Source organism: Aegilops tauschii, chromosome 7 (genome assembly GCF_002575655.3).
Source record: "Aegilops tauschii subsp. strangulata cultivar AL8/78 chromosome 7, Aet v6.0, whole genome shotgun sequence".
NCBI lineage: Eukaryota > Viridiplantae > Streptophyta > Magnoliopsida > Poales > Poaceae > Aegilops > Aegilops tauschii.
The window spans coordinates 1,602,580-1,622,655 of record NC_053041.3 but is presented as its reverse complement, the minus strand read 5'-3'; the positions used below and the strand labels follow the sequence as shown (position 1 = coordinate 1,622,655).

Genomic DNA, 20,076 nt, shown 5'->3' with positions numbered 1-20,076 from the left:
TGATGCATGATGCATGATGCGCGCATGAAGAGTTATTATATATCAGCGGGTGAAATGAACATGGATTGGATTGAAGTGAAGGCAACATGCATGTGGTGCGTGTCGAAAGTAGTACAATCCAAACTTGATCAAGTTAGGATTAGTATTACTTTCGACATGCACCACATGTTGCCTTCACTTCAATCTAAGCCATGTTTAGGCATAGCAGTACGTAGCGTTGGTAAACCAAGCACGGAGATATAAGAGAGGACACTTCTCTCTAATAGCTACCTAATAACAACCTAAATTAACCCCCCAAAACCCCCAACCCCCCCCCCCCCCTTTCAAAAAAAAAAACCCCAGCCCCTGAAATGCTGACGCGTGGATGCCTATTGGTCCCGGTTGGTGTCACCAACCGGGACCAAAGGCCCTCCGTCCTGGGCTGGCCGCAGCGGCCACATGGAGGACCTTCTGTCCTGTCCCGGTTCGTGTAAGAACCGGGACTAAAGGCCAAGGGCATTAGTAACGACCTTTTAGTCCCGGTTCACAAACCGGGACAGAAGGCCCTCACGAACTGGGACAATAGGCCCTTTTTCTACTAGTGATATGAAGGTTCTTGTAGAATGGAGCAATCGTTACCACTCACATAGTCAGCAAGATCATGCATTAGATCATGCATCTTGCAAGTAGTTGGTTGCTGGATGAACCTGTCTTCAAATGCAGATGGTAGATTCTTCCGAATCTCAACATCTTGTAGGAAACATCTCCAAACTAGCACATTGAAAATTTCTTGGCCTTTTATTTCTGATATGATGAAGTCATTTGCCATCCATAGTTGGATTAATAAATCTTTATCCATTGGGGAATCCTTGGGGAAAATAGCACAGAAAGTAAAGCATAGTTTAGCTTCCGATGACAAGTGATCATAGCTTAGTTGTAGTGCAGGTACAATCCCAGTAGTTTTGATGATCTCATTCTTCCATACATCACTGTCTAGAACAGAAAACCACTCACTGACATGTTTCGAACGAAGTAAAGCTGCTATTATCTTGATAGAAAGAGGCAACCCCTTACACTTGTGGACAATGTTCTTTGCCACTAAACTCGATTTTTCTTTATTTTCCACTTCCCTTCCAAATGCATTTATGTGAAAAAGCTCCAATGATTGTTCCTCATTTAGAAGGGATATTTGATGGGAAGGAAGTGTGCCCATTATAGAAGCAACTTGATTGCTGCGGCTTGTCACAATTACAACACTACCCGAGCCACCATTAGGTCTTGATTCCGCACGCCGAGGCACCGCACTTATTCATTGTGGCCACTTGTACTATAGACCGTATAATTTCTTCGATAACAAACTTATCCGAGACACAAACCCATATGACCAACTCAAAATGATGGTTCACCCTCTGATCATTGTGCACAAGCTGGGCAAGTGTAGTCTTACCAATTCCCCCCATACCAACTATAGGGAGTACCACGACATTGTTATTGTTACTGTTGTTGTTGGACTGCTCGAGCAACGTTTTCACCACTAGTTCCTTGTCATCCTGTCTACCGATAATCTCTGATTCATCAACACAAGAGTGTGTTTGCGGATGGTCGGCGTGCGGTGCCTCGGCATGCTGCGGGAAGTGGAAATTGTTCATCTCCACAACCAGTTGATCTATGATTTCAAGTGCACCCTTCATCTTCCGGCTCATGGAGAGATGGAAAACAACCGGGCTATTAGCGGTGAAGTAGCTAATCACCTGAAATGGATACAAAAGATAAATTGAAATGAAAAGGCTTCTAAACACTATTACTTCGGCACCATCGTAAAGCCTTCTAAAAACTATTACTCCAGGACTCACCTTGTGCGCCATGGAGTGGGGGCGGATCTGGGCAGCACGGCGGCGCAGCGCCTCATAGCGGAAGTCATCAAGGACGTCGTCGGCTTGGTAGGCGGCGGTCTTCAGGTCTGTCATCCACCGGCGGACAGCGGGGTTTGTGTGGCTCTTGGCCTCGGCGCCCAGCAGGACGCATTGGATGGCAGAGAGGTGGCGCTCCAGCCTCCGGCGGGCCTTGTCCAGCCCCCACGCCCGCAAAAGCTCCACCACCAGCGCTTCGACAGCCTTGGCGCCCAATCTGCCCAGCAGCGGCATCAGCAGGGAAACCATCTCCGTGAATGCCGGCAGGTGGCTCCACTCAGTGGGTGCTCCGGTCCGGTTATCTGACAACAACTCTCCCGATGTTGAGGTAAACTAGCCCTGAGAAATACTAGCTCATGGTTGCGGAGGCAGTGGAGGGTTGCCAGCCTAAATATGTACTCCCTCTGTCTGAAAAAGCTTGTCCCAAACTTGTCTCTCAAATGGATGTATCTAGCACTAACTTGGTGCTAGATGCATCCATTTGACGAACAAACTTTTTCGGACGGAGGGAGTACGTGCATAACAGTCGAGGGCTAGCATACCAACGCGGAAGGCGCGCCTTCATTAATTTCAGTGCATACAAAGATGGCTGGGTTTTTATTCTTTTCTACTGTACGTAGTAAGTTGGTTGTCATGCATGGCCCATTGACGTCTTTCCCAATGTCCTCGCTTAAGTTAGACGGCGACGTCTCCGTTCACCGCGAGGCGTATATGTCCAACTCACTCTTAATCTTAAGCGTAAACTCTTCCCAGCACTCATAACAGGAGTTGTTGCTGTTGTACTGATCAAAATATGGTATAACCCTCTTTTTTTTTGGAAACCATATTTAAGTCTGTTTAGTGTTTATATCGGCGATGATGTATATTGTGCCCCGGAGGCCCATACCCAAAGCAGTAGCTGATGCTGACTCAAGCCGCATCATCTGGACTCCTCGAGCAACAAGCAACAAGACAACGCCACCAAAGAGGGGACGGCCCCCGCTGGCGTCGTCATTGTCAGCCTCGTATATCCGGAAGCAGGATTTGTCCCATCCAAGATCACAAATCCTAAGGCTGCAGGTGGGACTGTAGATGGCATCCCACCACAATCCCACTCAGTCCCACCGTTGTTTCATGGGCATTAGGGGAGAGCCCACTAGAGATTTGGTGGTTTAAGCGGGCATAAATGGGATCCCACTTAAAATGTGTTGTACAGGGACAAACTCACAAACAATGACAGCCATTACTCTTCGATGAAAGAAATCTCCACAGCAGATCGATAGATAATTTAGGCACACGCCATCAGGAAAAACGAACGTCATGGTCAAAACTCTCTGTCCCGGCGAGCTCCTTGCCTATCGCGGCCACCACGGCGTGGTAGGCTGGTTTGGCCAGCACCGTGAAGCTGGTGCCAGAGTCGAGGATGACGCCGCCTCCGTATCGACGTCCCAGACGGCGCGCGGTATCTTGAGGAACTCCCCGGCGATGGAGATGGTCGATTCAGTAGGAGAAGCGGCCGCCGAGCAGCAGCGGCGTCTGGCGTGCACGGGGAGCGACGGCGCAGGAGGCGTGGGCGCGGAGAGAGGTGTTCGACGAGGCAGTTGGAGAAGCGGCCGCCGAAGCCGAGGGCGGCGTGCGATGCAAAGGAGCTGTCGCTGTAACAGAGGTTGAGCACGCCGTCGAAGGTCGAGCACGCCGTCGGAGTCGGAGGTCGGAGCCCTCGAACCTGAATCTACCAAATAGGCTGTCGCCCGGATCTGACCCCGAGCTCACCGCAGCACCTCGCTGGACCTCCATCACCACGTGCCCCGCGAGGACACCGCACCGACCGCCAGCCGCCGCTGGAAGCCCAGATCGGGCTAATCCACCGCGTGCCACAGCACAGATCAGCTCTTGCCCACCGCCGCCCTCGTCGCGCTCATACCGCATCTGCCCGCAGCCCACGCACCTCGGCCTCAAGGAGCTAGCAGACTCGCGCAACCCCAACCTAAGCCCCACATCTGCACTTTGCTCAGCTCAGTCAAAAAAAGAGCACCACCTAGATTCAAATCTTTTAGTTGATCAATTCCATGATCTGCATTACTATCAATATTTGTGGAGAATTCAGCTGACCAATACCTCGTGGCATGCGTTCCAAATGGCAAGACATAACAAAGAAGCTGTGTCGACGACTGCTCATATATCTCATGCCTTCTGTCAATTTCCCAAGGAACCAGCAATCAATGAGCTTCAATGTTTGCAAGCTACGTAACATGGTAGTCCCTTCAGGCAGTGCAATTATATCAGAATCAGAACAATCTAGATAGCGTAGATGCTTCAGGTTTGTCATATGTGTTATGATTAAGGATGTCTTCAATGATCCCAAAGACATGAATTTTGACTTGTCCATACTCAGAAACTTGCCCGTATCCAGAAGACTCATAGTCCGCCCACTTTGGACCAATATCCTGCGGGATCGGGGAGCCAGCGAGGTAGATCGTTCGATTGAGAATGAGCGCGCGAAGCAATTGCTCTAGAATGGCGGGTAACACAACCCGATTTATATGTTCAATACTCCTAGATGAGGACAATTGAACGTTGGAGCTTTATTTTGCATGCATGATCTATACTAACCTATAGGAGTTGTACTTTGGGACGGATGAAGTATATAATTGGATATCATACACTGTATTTGTTTGGACAATGAGCTTTCTTTCTTTTAACTGTTGAATGCTTTTCTTCTAACTAATCTACACCTACCTTCTGATAAAAAGAGGAAGATTTCTTCGAAATCAATAATTGAGGAGTACTCCTTACAAATATCACTTCCACCTTCCCAGGTTGTGACAAGTGACGCGCTGCATGTGAGCCGCCGTTGCAACATGGGAGTTTTTCATTTTTTGTAGATCAGTCTATTCAAAACGATTTATCTCTTAAACCGTGCGTCCAAATCTTGAATTGTTTTCATCGTTGGATTCCTCGTGACGAGATCTTCAAAAATAAATCCCATGTTGATAGGTTTTGACGAACTTTTTTTCACGAAAAAACCAGATCGGGAGCATGTTTTTTTTCTTTCCAAAAGCCATTTACGAGAGGCACGGCGGTGCCTCTCGCGGAAGCAAAAACGTGCCTCTCACGAAAGAAGCAAAAAGAAAATAGGAAGGAGAGAAAAGGATGTTCGTGTGAGTTGTGAGAAGCAACAACTTGGAAAAAGAAGAGGGGCTGAGGAGCAGCTTCAACACAGAGAAGGTTACAGACGACGCACCACAATGTGCACAACGCCACCATTAGAAACACAAGCTCAAGTTGCAGGAGAAATTATCGCAGATTAAGACGTCGAGCACAAAAGTTGTCGAAGAGCCACCAAGTTGAGGGTCCTGCACTAGGGGAAGACGCGTCGTGTTGACCATAGCTGCAGTCGCGCCTAGTCTGACCCTCCCCCGTGTCGTGCCACAACACGAGGGCACCGTGCACCAGATAGCAGCCCAGCAACAACATCAACAGTGATCCCACCTCGATCTCGTCACTGCCGGTCTCAGGCTCTCAGCCAGTCACCGGTGGTGTGTGGGTCAGTCAGTGGCAACAGCAGTCCAGTAATCGGGAAAGAAGAAAGCAATAGGTTGTGTGTATCTGTCGATCTCACGGGCCATTGGATTCTACGTCTGGCCCACATAGATTAATTGCTCCAAGGCCCACCGATACAATACAGAGACAGACCCACGTTCATGGGCGCCCCTAAATCTCGCCTTCACCGAGTCCTGCCTCTAACCTGCTGAAAGGGGCGAGCGAAATGGGCCGGCCCACGCGCGTGGCAGGCCACAACCTCTTCTTTGTTTTTTTTTTCTGTTTCCTGTTTTTGGTTATTTGCTTCATTTTTGTAATTTTTTTATAATTTGAAATATTATAAATACATATTACAATGAAAATTATAAAACATTTATTAAAAATAGAACAGTATTTGGAAATTCTTAATCATGTATAAAAAATGATGAATTTTTTTATCATCTATATAAAAAGGTTAATCAAGAATTATGAAAACAATATATTGAACAAGTATTTGAAAAATATTAATCAAGTATTTAGGAAATGTTAAATGTGTAAAGAAAAATGCTGATATGTATTAAAAAGATGATGAAAATATGTGTTCATGTATATAAAAATGTTAATCAAGCATTTGAAAAAATATCGAACAAGTATTTGAACTTTTTTACTCAAGCATTTGAAAAAATGTTAAATGAAAATGATGAATTTTTTTGATCATGTGTGTGTGTGTGTGTGTGTGTGTTAATTAATCATTTAAAAATATTGAACAAGTGTTCTAAAAATGTTAATCAAGCGTCTGGAAAATGTTAAATGTGTATAAAAAAAGGTTGACCATCTATTAAAAAATTAATCTTGTATTTGAAAAATGTTATTCAAGCATTTCAAAAATATTTAAAACTTGTATACATAAAATATTCACCATGTATTACAAAAATATGTAATTTGTATTGGAAAAACATTCACGTCTATAAGAAAATTATTGTTGACATTCTACAAAAAATGTAGAATGCTAACCAAAAGAACAAAGAAAACCGAAAATGGAAACAAAATAAAAAAAGAAGAAGAAATGAATAAAAATGAAGAAAAAATCTAAAAAGGAATGAAGAAACGGAGAAGAAGAAGAGAAAAGAAACAAAAGGAAAAAAAGAAGAAAACTGGCGCGAATCGCCTCAGGTAGGACGCGCCCTACTACTTACCACGAATGGGACTTGGGCGGAGTGGCTATCTCGTTTTACTTGCTATGCGCACGCGAAGGGGCCGTCCCTATACGACACAGGGGAGGGAAAACCTTCAGCGAGGGATGCTACCGTCTCGCTTAATGCGAGAAACAGCGCTCGCACACGTTCCATTTTCACTTTGGCCCATCCCCCGCCCTTGCACTCAAGACTTCCCTCCCGACACAAAACAAAAAACAAAAGTAGCTAGATGTTGTACCACACTATAGTAGATCAGGGCATCTCGAACAGTGTTCACTCATAGCCCATCCTCAACTAGTGCACCGCATACGCATTGTAGTGGAAAATTTTGGTGAATGTTAACATTATGTTTGAAATACTTTATGCATGGAAAACAATGTGTATGTAATAAGAATTCTATTTAGCGGTGAACATTAGTAGCAAATTGTGTAAAATCCAATCTTAAGGTGCGCCGCATATATATTGCATGATGGGAATTTCGATACAAATATGGTTACACTCATCCAAGAAAAACATAGAGAGTAGTTGTAAGAACTCCCCGCTCTTAGCCCAACTGAGGCGGTTGGTATCTACCAGTTTTCAGTGGTCTCTTGTTCATGTTGACAAAGTGGATTTTCCAAGGAAGGAACACAAACCAAGATCTTGTTCGCCTCTTACAGTTTGGTATTAGCAGGTTCCAGCTAGCCCGTGCTTCCTAGAGTTTGATGAATGGAAGAAACAGGAATCTGACGGGTTACCTCTAAGATAGATATGGGTCAGATTTCACGGGTCTCCGTCTATGCCCCTTAATGATTTTCTAATGACCTGGAGTTTGGGATCGCTGATCCACAAGACAGAGCAGATGGACATGCCTTTTACACACACTCACGACATTGCGAGGTTACTAATCGGTGTACTCGAGATCGATCATGTGCCAGACTACGTGCCCTAGACTTATTGTTGTATGACTTATGATCTCAAAGTTGAGACTGGGGACTATATGTATATTGATGAGGTTGCTAACAGTAGTAATGATGACACGACTGAGAGAGGTGATGGGAGTCAAGATGACATCATGGATCACTATAAGCGTGATGACATCCCTAACTCCGCTGGACAGACTACTCCGACGGTTGATGCGCCTGTGGACAAGGGGACAACACCTTCTTCGACGCCCATGACGGAGCCGAGGTTTGGTTCCTTTGGGGAAGCATTGGTGCCCAGTCACCTTTGGGGGGACCGGACCGAGATGGACGATCCGGCGGAGGCAGCCGTGGTGGTGGCCAGCTGTGGTGGGCATATGTTGTTACACTCTAGCTGTTACAGTATGTGATATACTACAATGTACCATCCGCTATGCAACAACTGCTATACATCAGACCAACTGGGTTTGTGGTTTGTGGATGGCAGGTATGGTTTCCTCCTCCAACATCTTAGTCACGTGGGGGTGCCGGATCTGGAATTCGATGGCGTGTCCGGGGTGTTGTCCAGGTATAATTCGTTCAAAGATAATGGTTTCACCTTCGATGAACCACATTGAAGGTCCGCAAAGCTACATAACAGCCATTGAGCCACGTCGAGCTCGGGTGTGGAGGTGATCCATCATTTTTTTTTCCTTTGGTGGTTGTCATTGTTGGGGAAATTGTTATTTGGTAGCTGCCCGGTTGACTGACGAGTAGGGGATTAATAGGCTCATCAGGAAGTTAATGAATTAATTGGACGATTTATCAACTTATCGGCTACTCGTGACCCTATGAGAATGGATTAATCGGCAAGTTAACTGGTTAATCAGACGAATTGTTGAATAGGGGTGACTGTTGTGGTGGTGCCAGAGACAAGTGACGGGCGTTGGTGTCGAGCTCAGATGATTCTTCGTTCTTCTTTGTAATTTTACTTCTTGGCTGGTGTTTCTTTGTGCAAAGGCCAATGTTCTGTTGTCTTTTCAGTTTTGCCAGGTCGATATATACATGCCTTGTACTATGTTTCTTATAGTATATAAATGAGACACATATTATCAATGCAAGAAAACTTTATTGGAATGGAACAATAAGAGGTACACACTTTCATGTATACATTGTTTTTGCAGAGTATTTTCTATCACAGCTACATCACATTTTTTAGGACCAAGGAGCATGTATTTGAAGAAAAAACAGAAGAAGCGTTCAGATCTCTTTAACTCTCCGTTGCTCAAGGTAGAAGGTACTACTGCCCATACAAGATATGCATGCATATCTGCAATACTTGGTATAAAAAAGGCTTCCGCCCAGTTTTATATATAAAAAAGGCAATCGTAGGACGCCGGCTAGTTGGCGGGCAGAGCAGCTCATCCCCGAGCACACATGGACAGGAGGGGATAGGACGACAGCCGTGGCGACCACACCTCTGAAGGAAACCCATGCATTGCCACCTGTCTCCGGCCAAGATCCAGAAGCCCATAGCAGCTATCGAGCAGAGTAAGCGTGTGAAATAATAATAAGGTAGTATGGTAAGAAGCAGAATCAGTCAATGAATTTGTGTGGTCTCATGATCTGAAATTATACAGCTTAGTTAGCTCTTGGGTACTAGCTGGCTTCATTATGAAGTCCGATCGCGCTCCTTGAGATACCTTATTAGGCATCTTTTGATTTACGGATGGTTTTGTGCAAGGTGACTTACATAACAATGCAAGTGATAAATTTGCAACTGTGTAGTCGCCTGGTACGTAGTGTCGAGTAGCCAGCATTCATCAGCGAAAAGAAGGAAAAAGGATGGCATTGTGATGATACAGATCTCAAGTTTCGATAGATCGGTAAACAGAGTTGGTGGGAGGAGAATTACAGAGGAAGATGGGAGAAGGAAACAGAGTTGGTGGTGCGGCGAGGTAGATGGGAGAAGGGAACAGGTGGGGCTTACCCTGCCCACATGCATGCAGTATTTTTTTGCCCAACCGGCATCGCGTAAGATACATACCGGGAGGAACCCAACCTCCTCATAGATTAGCGATTACGATTACGGGCCGTCGGATCCGGAGCTTGATGCATTTTCGACCGTCTGATCAAGCCCCTGAAGGATCCCGTCCGTCGGATCGAACCGTGAAACTGTAGATCGAAACAAACAGGATGCCACCGCGTGTAATTTTGATCGCCCGCCGAGGGCATTATTGGAATTTCGCTGTGAGATAAAAACCCCTGCCGTTTCTCCTGTCCCAAACCTAGCCGCCGTATCGCTCCGTTCCAGCTCTCTCTCCCTCTCTCGACACTGCCCATCGCAGCCCGATTCTTCGCCGCCGCCGACGTGCTCCTATTCCACTTCTCCCCGTTCGTCTCCTATCACCGAGATCGTTGCCGCCTCACTGCTCTCCCGTCGAGCTCGCCCCTCGCCGTTGCTGGGAGGAGATTGTTGGCCGTCTAATTGTATCGACGCCGACGAGTTCGGTGAGCACCAGGTCATTCTACACCGTCACCGGCGCCGCCTCCTCGCGAGATCCCCACCATGGTGAGCTCCCCCACCCTCCCCCTCCCACCCCGCCCCTCCCCCCTACTCGCCCCCTTTGCTTCCCATGGTTTCGGCTCCTCTGACCTCGGGTTTCCGATCTAAGCTGCGGTTACCGCACGCGTGACGATGGTACTCTGTGGTGATGTAGGAGGGCAGCAGGGCAGCAGCCTCGACGCCACAGGTCTGGCTTGTTCTTTATGTGGTAGAAATATGTTTGAGAAATAGTACCTCTAGATTCATGTGGTAGAAATACTACCTACTTGCTCCCTTCTCTAGAAGTAAATCTAGAGAACCCCGTGTACCTGGTACACGTTCATGCAGGCACCTCACACCCTGACAATAAGTTAACAGGGCATAAAAATTGATTATTTCATCTCAAAAGGAATCAAAAATTTTGGAAGAAAAATATTATTAGAATTATTAGTTCCTTGAAGTGACATCATACAGGTGAACCTTGAAGTGACATCATACTCGTTCTCCCGAAGACCGCAACAATGCTAATTTCTGCCGGACCGAGGCCGCACTCTTTAATGACTTCATCAATGAGCTCTCTCTAATTGACCTCCCCCTCCGCGACCGTCTTTACACGTGGTCCAACCGCCAGTCCTCCCCAATCCTTGCTCGGCTCGACCGGGTCCTTGTCAACGTGTCGTGGGATGCTAGGTTTCCCACTTCCACCCTCTCATCCTTCACCCGCTCTACGTCCGACCACGTCCCCCTGGTTGCGTCGATCTCTTCCGCCGCCCCCAAAACCCGCATCTTTCGCTATGAGAAGGCTTGGGCGCTGCACCCATTGTTCCGCTCTGCGGTCGTTGCAGCTTGGGCCTCCGCTTTTCGGCCGGATCCTACTGCTCGACTCGTTGCTCGTCTTCGTCAAGTTAGGCTTTGTTGTAAACGCTGGACGAGACGGGTAGCGCCTGCTTCCCGCCGTGAGCAGGACTGTCGCGTGCTCGTTGGCTTCCTTGATCGCGTTGAAGAGCTGCGCCCCCTCTCTTCCCTCGAGCGTCTCCTCCGAACTCTCACTATCGACGCCCTGCACCTCTCCATCAAAGAGCGGGTCCTGTACTGGAAGCTCCGTGCCAAAGTTCGCTTTGCCATGGATGGGGACGAGAATACTGGCTTCTTTCACGCCTCCGCCTCCTCACGTTTTCGGCGAAACTGTATCCCCGTCCTTTCTGTCAACGGGGTCGACCTCCATTCTCATGAGGACAAAGCTGCTGCCCTCCGGACCTTCTACAAGGATCTCCTGGGTACGGCGCCAGCCTGCTGCTGGAGTTTTTCCCTCTCGGACCTCTACTCCGACTCGACTCCGCTCCCCGGTGACCTCACAGCCCCCTTCTCCCCGGACGAGATCCGTCGGGCCTTTCTCGACATGAACCGTCTCTCCAGCCCCGGACCGGATGGTTTCGGCCCCTCTTTCTACGCCTCGTTCTGGGATACTGTCGTTGCGGATGTCGAAGGGGTCTTCCATGACTTCTATGACGGTACTCTCGATCTCACCCGCATAAACCAAGCCTTCCTCGTCCTTCTCCCTAAGTTTGAGGCAGCTCGCTCGCCGTCTGATTTCCGCCCCATCTCCCTGCAAAACTGCATCATGAAGGCCATCACCAAAGCGTTGTGCTCCCGTTTGCAGCGCTACATTCACTCTCTAGTTGACCCCGATCAGACCGGGTTCCTCCCTGGCCGCCGCATCTCTGAGAATATTGTCTACGCTGCTGACCTTCTTCGCGTTTGCCACACCCGGCGAGCTCCTACTGTGGTGTTTAAAATCGATTTCCGGAAGGCGTTCGACTCCGTCAACTAGGCCAGCCTCCTTGCCGTCCTCTCGGCTCGGGGTTTTGACTCTAAGTGGTGCGGTTGGATTCGCGCTATTTTGTCTACCGGTCACACCTCGGTTCTCCTGAATAATGTTCCTGGGGACTGGATCCTTTGTCGCAATGGCCTGCGTCAGGGAGACGCGCTCTCCCCCTACCTTTTTATTATCATTGCGGATGTCCTTCAACGTCTCATTCGCCGTGCTTCCGACGAGGGGCGGCTCGCCCACCCCATTGACCCTTCCCTCCCGTGCCCCGTTCTGCAATACGCCGACGATACCCTTATCCTCTGCCGCGCTGACATTCCCTCGGTTACCCACCTCAAAACCTTGCTGGACGCTTTTGCCCTCGCTACCGGAGTCGCCATAAACTTCCACAAATCTGGGTTCATCCCGATGCACTGCAGTGGTGAACTATCGGCGGCCTTGGCTGGGATCCTGGGCTGCCCTATCTCTTCTTTTCCTCAACCCTACTTAGGACTCCCCCTGTCTCCCCAGAAGCTCCCCATCTCCGCCTATGACCCCCTCATCAGTTCTTTCGACCGTTACCTTTCGGGCTGGCGTGCCCTGCTCCTTTCCTCTGGTGGCCGAATGGTACTTTGTAATGCCGTCCTTAATAACCTCTCTACTTATTTTATGTGCTCCTATCTGCTTCCCTCTGGTGTGATTGAGATGATCGACCGTAGACGTCGTGCCTTTTTTTGGACCGGCAAGGATACGTGCTCTGGCGCTCGCTGTCTTGTTGCTTGGGATAATGCGTGTGCAGATGTGCAGGAGGGTGGCTTCGGGATCCGCGATCTACGACGACAGAACATGTGCCTGCTCCTCAACTTCGTCCACAAGCTTCACCAACCGGACTGTCCCCTTTGGAAGAGCTGGTTCCTCCGCAGCATCAGGGGGGACGCTGGCGACTGCTCTTCGGTTCCTTCCTTCCTCGAGGTCATCGTCCGCCGGGGGCTCCCCACGTACAGGGCCATCACCCGTGTGGCGCTTGGGGACGGGCGCACTACCTCCTTCTGGCATGACCGCTGGTGCCCCGGTGGTGCCCTCTGCTTCGAGTACGCGGCGCTCTTCTCCCACTCCACGCGCCCCAACGCCTCTGTGGCGGCGGTCGCCCTCGACGGTCTTCATCTTCAGAGACGCCTCTCCTCTGTAGCTGCTTCTCAGCTGGGAGAGGTCCGGGCTCTCATCCGTGCCCTGCAGCTTGGTGACACTCTGGACCGCCGGTTCATGGCTTGGGGCGAGGACCTAGCGTCCAGCTCACGCGCTGCGTTTCGGGTTCTCTCCTCCAATGGAGTGCTCTGTCAGACCTCCATCGACATTTGGTGCTCCAAACTTCCCAGGAAGATCAAGATCTTCGCTTGCTTGCTGGCTCGTGACCGCCTCAGCACGCGTGTGAACCTGTTCGCGAAGAACTGCGCCCCCTCTAGTATGTGTGCCTCCTGCTCCGCGGAGGAGACTGCTGTGCATATCTTCACCTCGTGCGCGCGCGCAGCCTCCACCTGGCGCCGCCTTGGACTGGGCCCCTTCGACTCGGTTGGCGGGATTCTCTCCTCGCCCCCGGGTGCTCCGACCTCGCCTCCGCTCTGGAAGGACGGGCTCCTAGTGCTGCTTTGGCAGATCTGGAAAGCCCGGAACAACGCCACGTTCAACGCCGTCGACTGCAACGTTGGCGACATCCTCTCCAGAACTGCAGACGACATCATGCTCTGGAGCCACCGTTACAACGCTCCTGATCGCGCGCTGTTCCTGGAGACGCGTGCTTTTTTTCTTTCGGCCCTGTAACTCTCCCTCTCCCCCTCTTCGGCTTTTGCTGCTTAGTTGGTAGTTTTTGATCTCTTCGATGAAAAACTCTGTATGACTGCCAAGTCTTTCGAGTAATACAACAACCGGTGGGGCCCTGGCCCCCCGTCATTCTCGAAAAAAAAACCTGTATATTGCATCTGAGACTGAATCGTCTGGTCTCCACCCTGGCTTACTGGAGCTGTACCATCTGTCGTGTGCCTGGAAGTGGAACCATCTAATTATGATATAATTGTCTTCATCCACATTGGTGCTTATTGCAGCATCAGATTTCGTCGCCCAGAATGATTTAATAACGTTGGTTGCATGCACTTTGGATAGTTTAGTTTCTCTCCACTTACAGAATGGTTGCTTTGCGTATAGCCGATGAAATCCTCGTCCTAGAAGTGTCATCGCAAGTGACTTCACATGCCTGTCAATGTAGTTGTCGGGCGGATCCATGTCCACCATGAGGGAATCATCTACCAGTCGTAAAATAAACCAATTCGAATTCATCATTCAAACATAACCTGTTTAGAAATAAAAATCAAGCCAGCTAGCTATCTATATGATCTAGCGACCTTGATATAGAGCAGCATGGCTTTGCGAGCCGATGCAGCTGCCTCTGGTCGTAAGAGATGTGAAGGAGAAAACTCAAAAAAAAAAAAAGGATGCAGTTGCGAGGATGTCACTCTTCCAGACATCACTATCCGCAATAGTGAACCACTGACTGTGATTCTTTGAACGAAGTAAAGTTGATATAGTCTTGATAGCAAGAGGCAATCCCTTACACTTGTGAACAATACTCTTAGCCATTGAAATAAATTCTTCTTGCTGTTCCACTTCCCTTCCAAATGCGATTCTGCAAAATAGTTCCCATGATTGATCCACATTTAGAAGTGATATCTGATGTCGAGGAACTGTGCTCATGATAGAAGCAACTTGATTGCTGCGGCTTGTCACAACTGTAGCACTGCCTGGGCCAGCATGTGCACTGCCATCATCATCTGGGCATAACAAAGATCTCAGATCATCCCACTTTTGACTATCTTCATTCCAAACATCATCCAACACTAGGAGGTACCTTTTGTTGCCCAACACTTCACTAAGTTCCTTCTGCATTGCCTCCATCTGAGTCAAATCACACTTCTTCATCGTGGCTACTTCTATTATAGATCGGATGATTTCTTCGACAACGAGCTTGTCAGAGACACATACCCATAATACCAGCTCAAAATGATGATTCACCCTACGATCATTGTGCACAAGTTGGGCAAGGGTAGTCTTACCAATTCCCCCCATACCAACTATGGGGAGCACCATGACATTATTATTGTTACTGTTATTGTGATCAAGCAATATCTTCACCACTTGTTCCTTGTCATCTTGTCTGCCGACAATATCTGATTCATCGACACGAGAGTGTGTTTGCGGATGAACAACACTTGGTGCCTCGGCATGTTGTTGGAAGCGGAAATTGTTCATCTCCACAACGAGTTCATCAATCGTCTCAAGGGCATCCTTCAACTTCCAACTCATGTGAAAACGAAAAACAACCGGGCTATTGACTGTGAAGTAGCTCAGCACCTAATATGAAAACAAATAAATTGGAATTAGAAGAGTTCCATTTCCAAATCAAGACCTTATACCGAAAACAGAGCCAACCAGGGCGGGGTACTTAGTTGTCCATCTTCAATTCGGCCCTGTCCTCCTCGTTGCCATCCTTTGCTGGCACAATCATGCATGGTAATAAGAGCAACTCTAACGTGCCGACCCAAATGGTACGCGCGTGCTCGTTTGGGTCGAAACGAACAAAAACGTCAGCCCAACGCGCCGGCACAAATCCAAAAGCCGACCGCTCGCTGTTCATTTGCATGCATTCCTAGCTCATGGGTGTCCCACTATCGTTACCCGACGTGAACCTCCCCCAAGGGTGGCAGCTCGACCCGTTCCGCATCCGGGTCCCGGCCATGCTGTGGTTCCCGATGGCGCGTGCCGACAAGATCCGTCTGCCTTAGCAGGCCCAGTCCTTGTCTGCAAGCCACTGGGGAATCTTGCGATCGTGAGTGGGCCGGCCTGATGGCCCACGAGTTGAATCTTCCACCCCCCACTGCTTCTCTTGATCGACTTCAGGAATTCCAGTACCGCCAATAGGATCGCTGACACATACGGCTGAAGATTTGGATCGTTGCAGGGGTACTTACACTACACTGTAGCTTCCTTCGATGATAACAACCAAATCTCTCGGTTAGAACTCCCGTGCCTTCAGGATTGCGATAGTAAAGAATTTGTCCTGAAGCATAGTGCCAGCTTCAATAAGCTTATGAGCATGACTGGGAAGGAGTACATGCCGGTTGAGATACATCCAGACTGCGACACCATTTTCCCCATCTCATGTTTAGGTGATACCTTGTTAGCATATGATATGCGACATCAGAAAGTTGGATGTATCATTAAATCTTGAGAAGAGCAACACACGACGACTTGTATCCTTAAATCTAGTGGAGAGGTGCGACGTGGAACTATTGTGGCTCGCGACCTCGGGTGGCACACGTCCATTCCTTGTCGGCATGGTGCGGTGTTGGTGTTGTATCCGGTGGCTCTGCTCTCGGTCGGCCGTCGATGGATTTGGCAGCTGGTGCTGGTGATTGACCGCCGGTGGTCTCCACAAGGTGACGGAAGTTTTTTCGCAAAACATTTCTTCTGCCTTGCTCTGCTTTGAGCTTGAGCCAGCACGCATACTGGCTTCGCTGTGGCATCACAAGCTACGTACTAGCTGTTGGTCCACAGATGCATAAAGAAGGGAACAAAGAAAAAATTTCTTTGCCACTGTTGTATTGGATTGCCCGAACTACTCTAGTAGTTGTTTGGCGCCATACTGTTTGAGGAGAGGATTACGATGTGTGCTTCTTTGGGTCATCCCTTCTATATATGGTAGGCTCCGTCCTGTTTCATGATACCATTCTCTCTCTTACTATATATAAATAAACCGTGAGGTTGGGTCTTGGCGAATTTGGAATTGGGGTGCCATATGCCTTCACAATGGATGGATCATGCAGTGCGTCGCTGGGCCATGGTTATGTTGCTGTTTATGACGTCTTTAAGCTCCATTTGCATCCATGGTCAGCTTGACAGTCACGGTAACTAATAACATCCCTTCTCTCTTGACTAGCTTCCATCAATGATTTTGTCTACGTGGTAAATCTTCCCGTCACATGTAGAATATTAGCAAGGAATTCATGCTACCAAAGTTTTTCTTTTCCTTTTCCTTCGCCGATGAATAAGTTTGGTTTTATATGACTTAGCTTTTTGCCGCCATGTTTTATAGGCTCTATGCATCCTAAATATGCAGAAGCCTAGTGTGTACTCGATGTATTTGTGTTTATTTTAAATCACACTTCTGCTTCGGTACAACCCCCTAAACACATCAACGGACCAGATCTGTCCATACCCTTTCATAACAAAGAGTAGGATGGTCTTTCTACAAAATACTCATGAAGATCTGTCACGTTTCTGAGTCCGCCTTGGGCCGCCCCATTAGTGTTATGTACTGTAGCACGGTTCGAAAATCCAAAAATAATTAGTGTTATGTACTGTAGCACAGTTCGAAAATATAAAAATAATAATGTGCCTGTTAGGAATCGAACGCAAAATCCTGAGCAGAGGTGAACTTGCTAATACCACCAGAACAAAGACGATTTGGTTATACATATGCAGAGTTTACTCTGACCTAGAATGGACGTACTGTAGGAGTTTTATTTTGGAATACAAGCTGGCCGGACACTGGTATTGTAGCTAAAGAGTTTTTTCTAGCTAAAAAGAACTAATGTGTTTTCTCCTCTTTTGGAATATTTTTTTAAATGAAACTTTTTCCAAAATTTGAACTTCTTTGGGACATGATTTTTTTTAAATTTGTGAACCTTTTTTTTATGAAAATAATTTGATTTTTTTCAATATTTTTAAAATTTGAAGAACATTTTTTCTGAATTGTAAACATTTTACTTAAACTACAAACATTTTTTGAAAATGCAAAACTGGGCGAAAACCTAAACAATTTGACATGGTGCCTTGAATTGGTCATACAAGGCCATGAAAAATGGGGCTATTTCGAGGAAAATACAAAACTTGTCGAAAACCAAAACAACTTGTCATGGTGCCTTGGATTGGTCATATGAGGCCATGAAAAAAGATTAGGGCCATTTCAAGGATGTCGAAAAACAACGTGCTCTCTTACGGACCCTTCTGGGCAACCTGAACACACTCCGTTGAACATGATGTTTTTGTGGATATCCTTGAAATTACCCCAACTTTTGCTACTAGATGGATATGCTAATGGTTGAACGACTTTTGACACTGTATATAAGTTGCAACATGTCTAGCCATTTATCGACCGAGAAAACTTTAGAAAATGCAAAACTTGTCAAAAACCCAAGCAACTTGGGTTGGTGCCTTGAATTGGTTATACAAGGCCATGGAAAAAATATTGGGGGTATCGATGCCTACCATGGGCATGCCACCTGCTGGCAAAAGTTGGGGTCATTTCAAGAATGTTCAAAAAACATCAAGTTCTACGTAGCCTGTCCGAGTAGACATCAATGCCAGGTTTGAAGGAAAAAGGTATTTTAAATCATAATTTATATAGGTATTTAAAACTGTCATTTTAATTTTTCATATGATAGAATTGAAAACAACAAATACTTTTCAAAAATAATTTAACAAATATTTATAGGAAAAAAGGAATTTTTAGTTACTGCAAACTGTTATTTTGGTATTTCAATTTTTTGAACAAGTTTCAAAAGAATAATAAAGTTTAAAAAGGAGAACAAAACAAATTACCTAAAATAGAAAATAAAATAAAATCTTAGGCCTTGCCCATCTAAGCGACTCCATCGCTCTTGTCGGGCGCCTATTGGAATTTGTTTGGAATTTTAAAAATGATCCCATTTTCGAAAAATATTGTTCACAAATTTGAAAAATGTTCGGCAAAGTTTCGAATACTTTTTTGATATCATTTTTTGTTTGCACTTCTAAAAAATCTTTTGGAATTTAAATATTTATTTGTGTTCTCCGAAAATGCTTGTTTTCACAATTTTGCTAAAACTATTCGCGTTTTGACATTCTGAACAATTTTTTGAAGACACAAATATTTTTTGAAGTTACCTGGCATTTTAAAAAATGCAAATATTTTTTTAATTTATGAACAAAATTTGGAAATAAAAAACGTTTGAAAATTTGAACAGCATTTTGAAAGCACGACGATTTTTTTAAAAAAGAAAGAAGAAACGTAACAGGAAAAACAAACTATGGAAAAAAGGAACAGTTCACAAAGTATTCATAAAATCTTTTTAAAATTCACAGCCCATCCGTAACTTAATGTGTCTAGCTACAAATTGTTCACTAAAGGTTGACTGTCTCAGTGGTTGTGGATTTCGATATTTGCCACCGCAAATGGGCCGGCCCAATTGAGCTTTCCGACGTATACGAAAGTACATACAAATTGACAAAAGTCCATAATGCCTTTTATATGTTTTGTGAGGGAGGTTGTACCGAAACGGGACTCTTTAAATCAATAAATTCACCCTTTATTATTAAAAAAATGCTACCCCACAACCACGGGAAACAAGATTGAACTTGTTCACTTGGGGACCTTATATGCCACCTTTAGATGGGTTTTGGCAGTTGACACGAATGGGATTAGTGGTGTGAGACAGCAAGAGGTGATTTGGTGCGGCGAGACGACGAAGGGCGAGATTCAGAAATGGTTTGTTTCTACTGTGTTTGTAGGCTTGTAGGATCTCACATGTGAGGAAAATCTAGAGACATGTTTCCGCTCCGGCCCAAGCCTGGTGAAGGGCCGGAGCTCCGCTCCACTCGTCAGAAGTTAGTCTTTATCTTTATACTTGAATTTGGATCACAACATAACAGGTTTAGTTTTTCTTAAAGATCAAAACCTTGTTTTCCATGAAAAGACCATGTTGTATCACTTTTTCAGGCATGTCTGGTTGCTTGCAATTGTAGCATGGCAATGATCGTAGATGATAGGGTCAGAAACTAGGCATTTATTAGATCCTAACATCCATTCCATTTTCATATCCATTTGCTAGGTTTCATAAGCATCGACTGTGGATATACCACAAACCCGACTTACATAGATTCCAAGACAGGTATATCATATGTAAGGGATGAGGGTTTCACTGATACAGGACTCATCCACAATGTTGACAAGGAGAATTTGCAGCCTGACCTTGCAGAGCGGTACGATAACCTTCGCTTCTTTCCCAGCGGAGAACGTAACTGCTACACACTACGGTCCCTAACACCGGGTGGCAAGTACCTTCTTAGGGCTGCATTTGGCTATGGTGACTATGACAAGCTAAACAGTCTTCCTACCTTTGATCTTTACTTTGGGGCCAACTACTGGACAACAGTGACCATTGTCAAT

General features: G+C 46.7%; 1 protein-coding gene across 1 annotated transcript; it reads right to left on the bottom strand.

Moving 5' to 3' along the window:
• Positions 1 to 577: 577 nt before the first annotated feature.
• On the bottom strand, positions 578 to 15,186 carry LOC109769849 (putative disease resistance protein RGA3). Its single transcript, XM_020328557.3, has 2 exons — positions 14,315 to 15,186; positions 578 to 939 (listed from the first exon to the last, which is right to left on the bottom strand). Exons 1-2 carry the CDS (start codon positions 15,171 to 15,173, stop codon positions 578 to 580), a joined length of 1,221 nt encoding a protein of 406 aa, XP_020184146.3. The 5' UTR covers positions 15,174 to 15,186.
• Between the last annotated feature and the right edge of the window lie 4,890 nt (positions 15,187 to 20,076).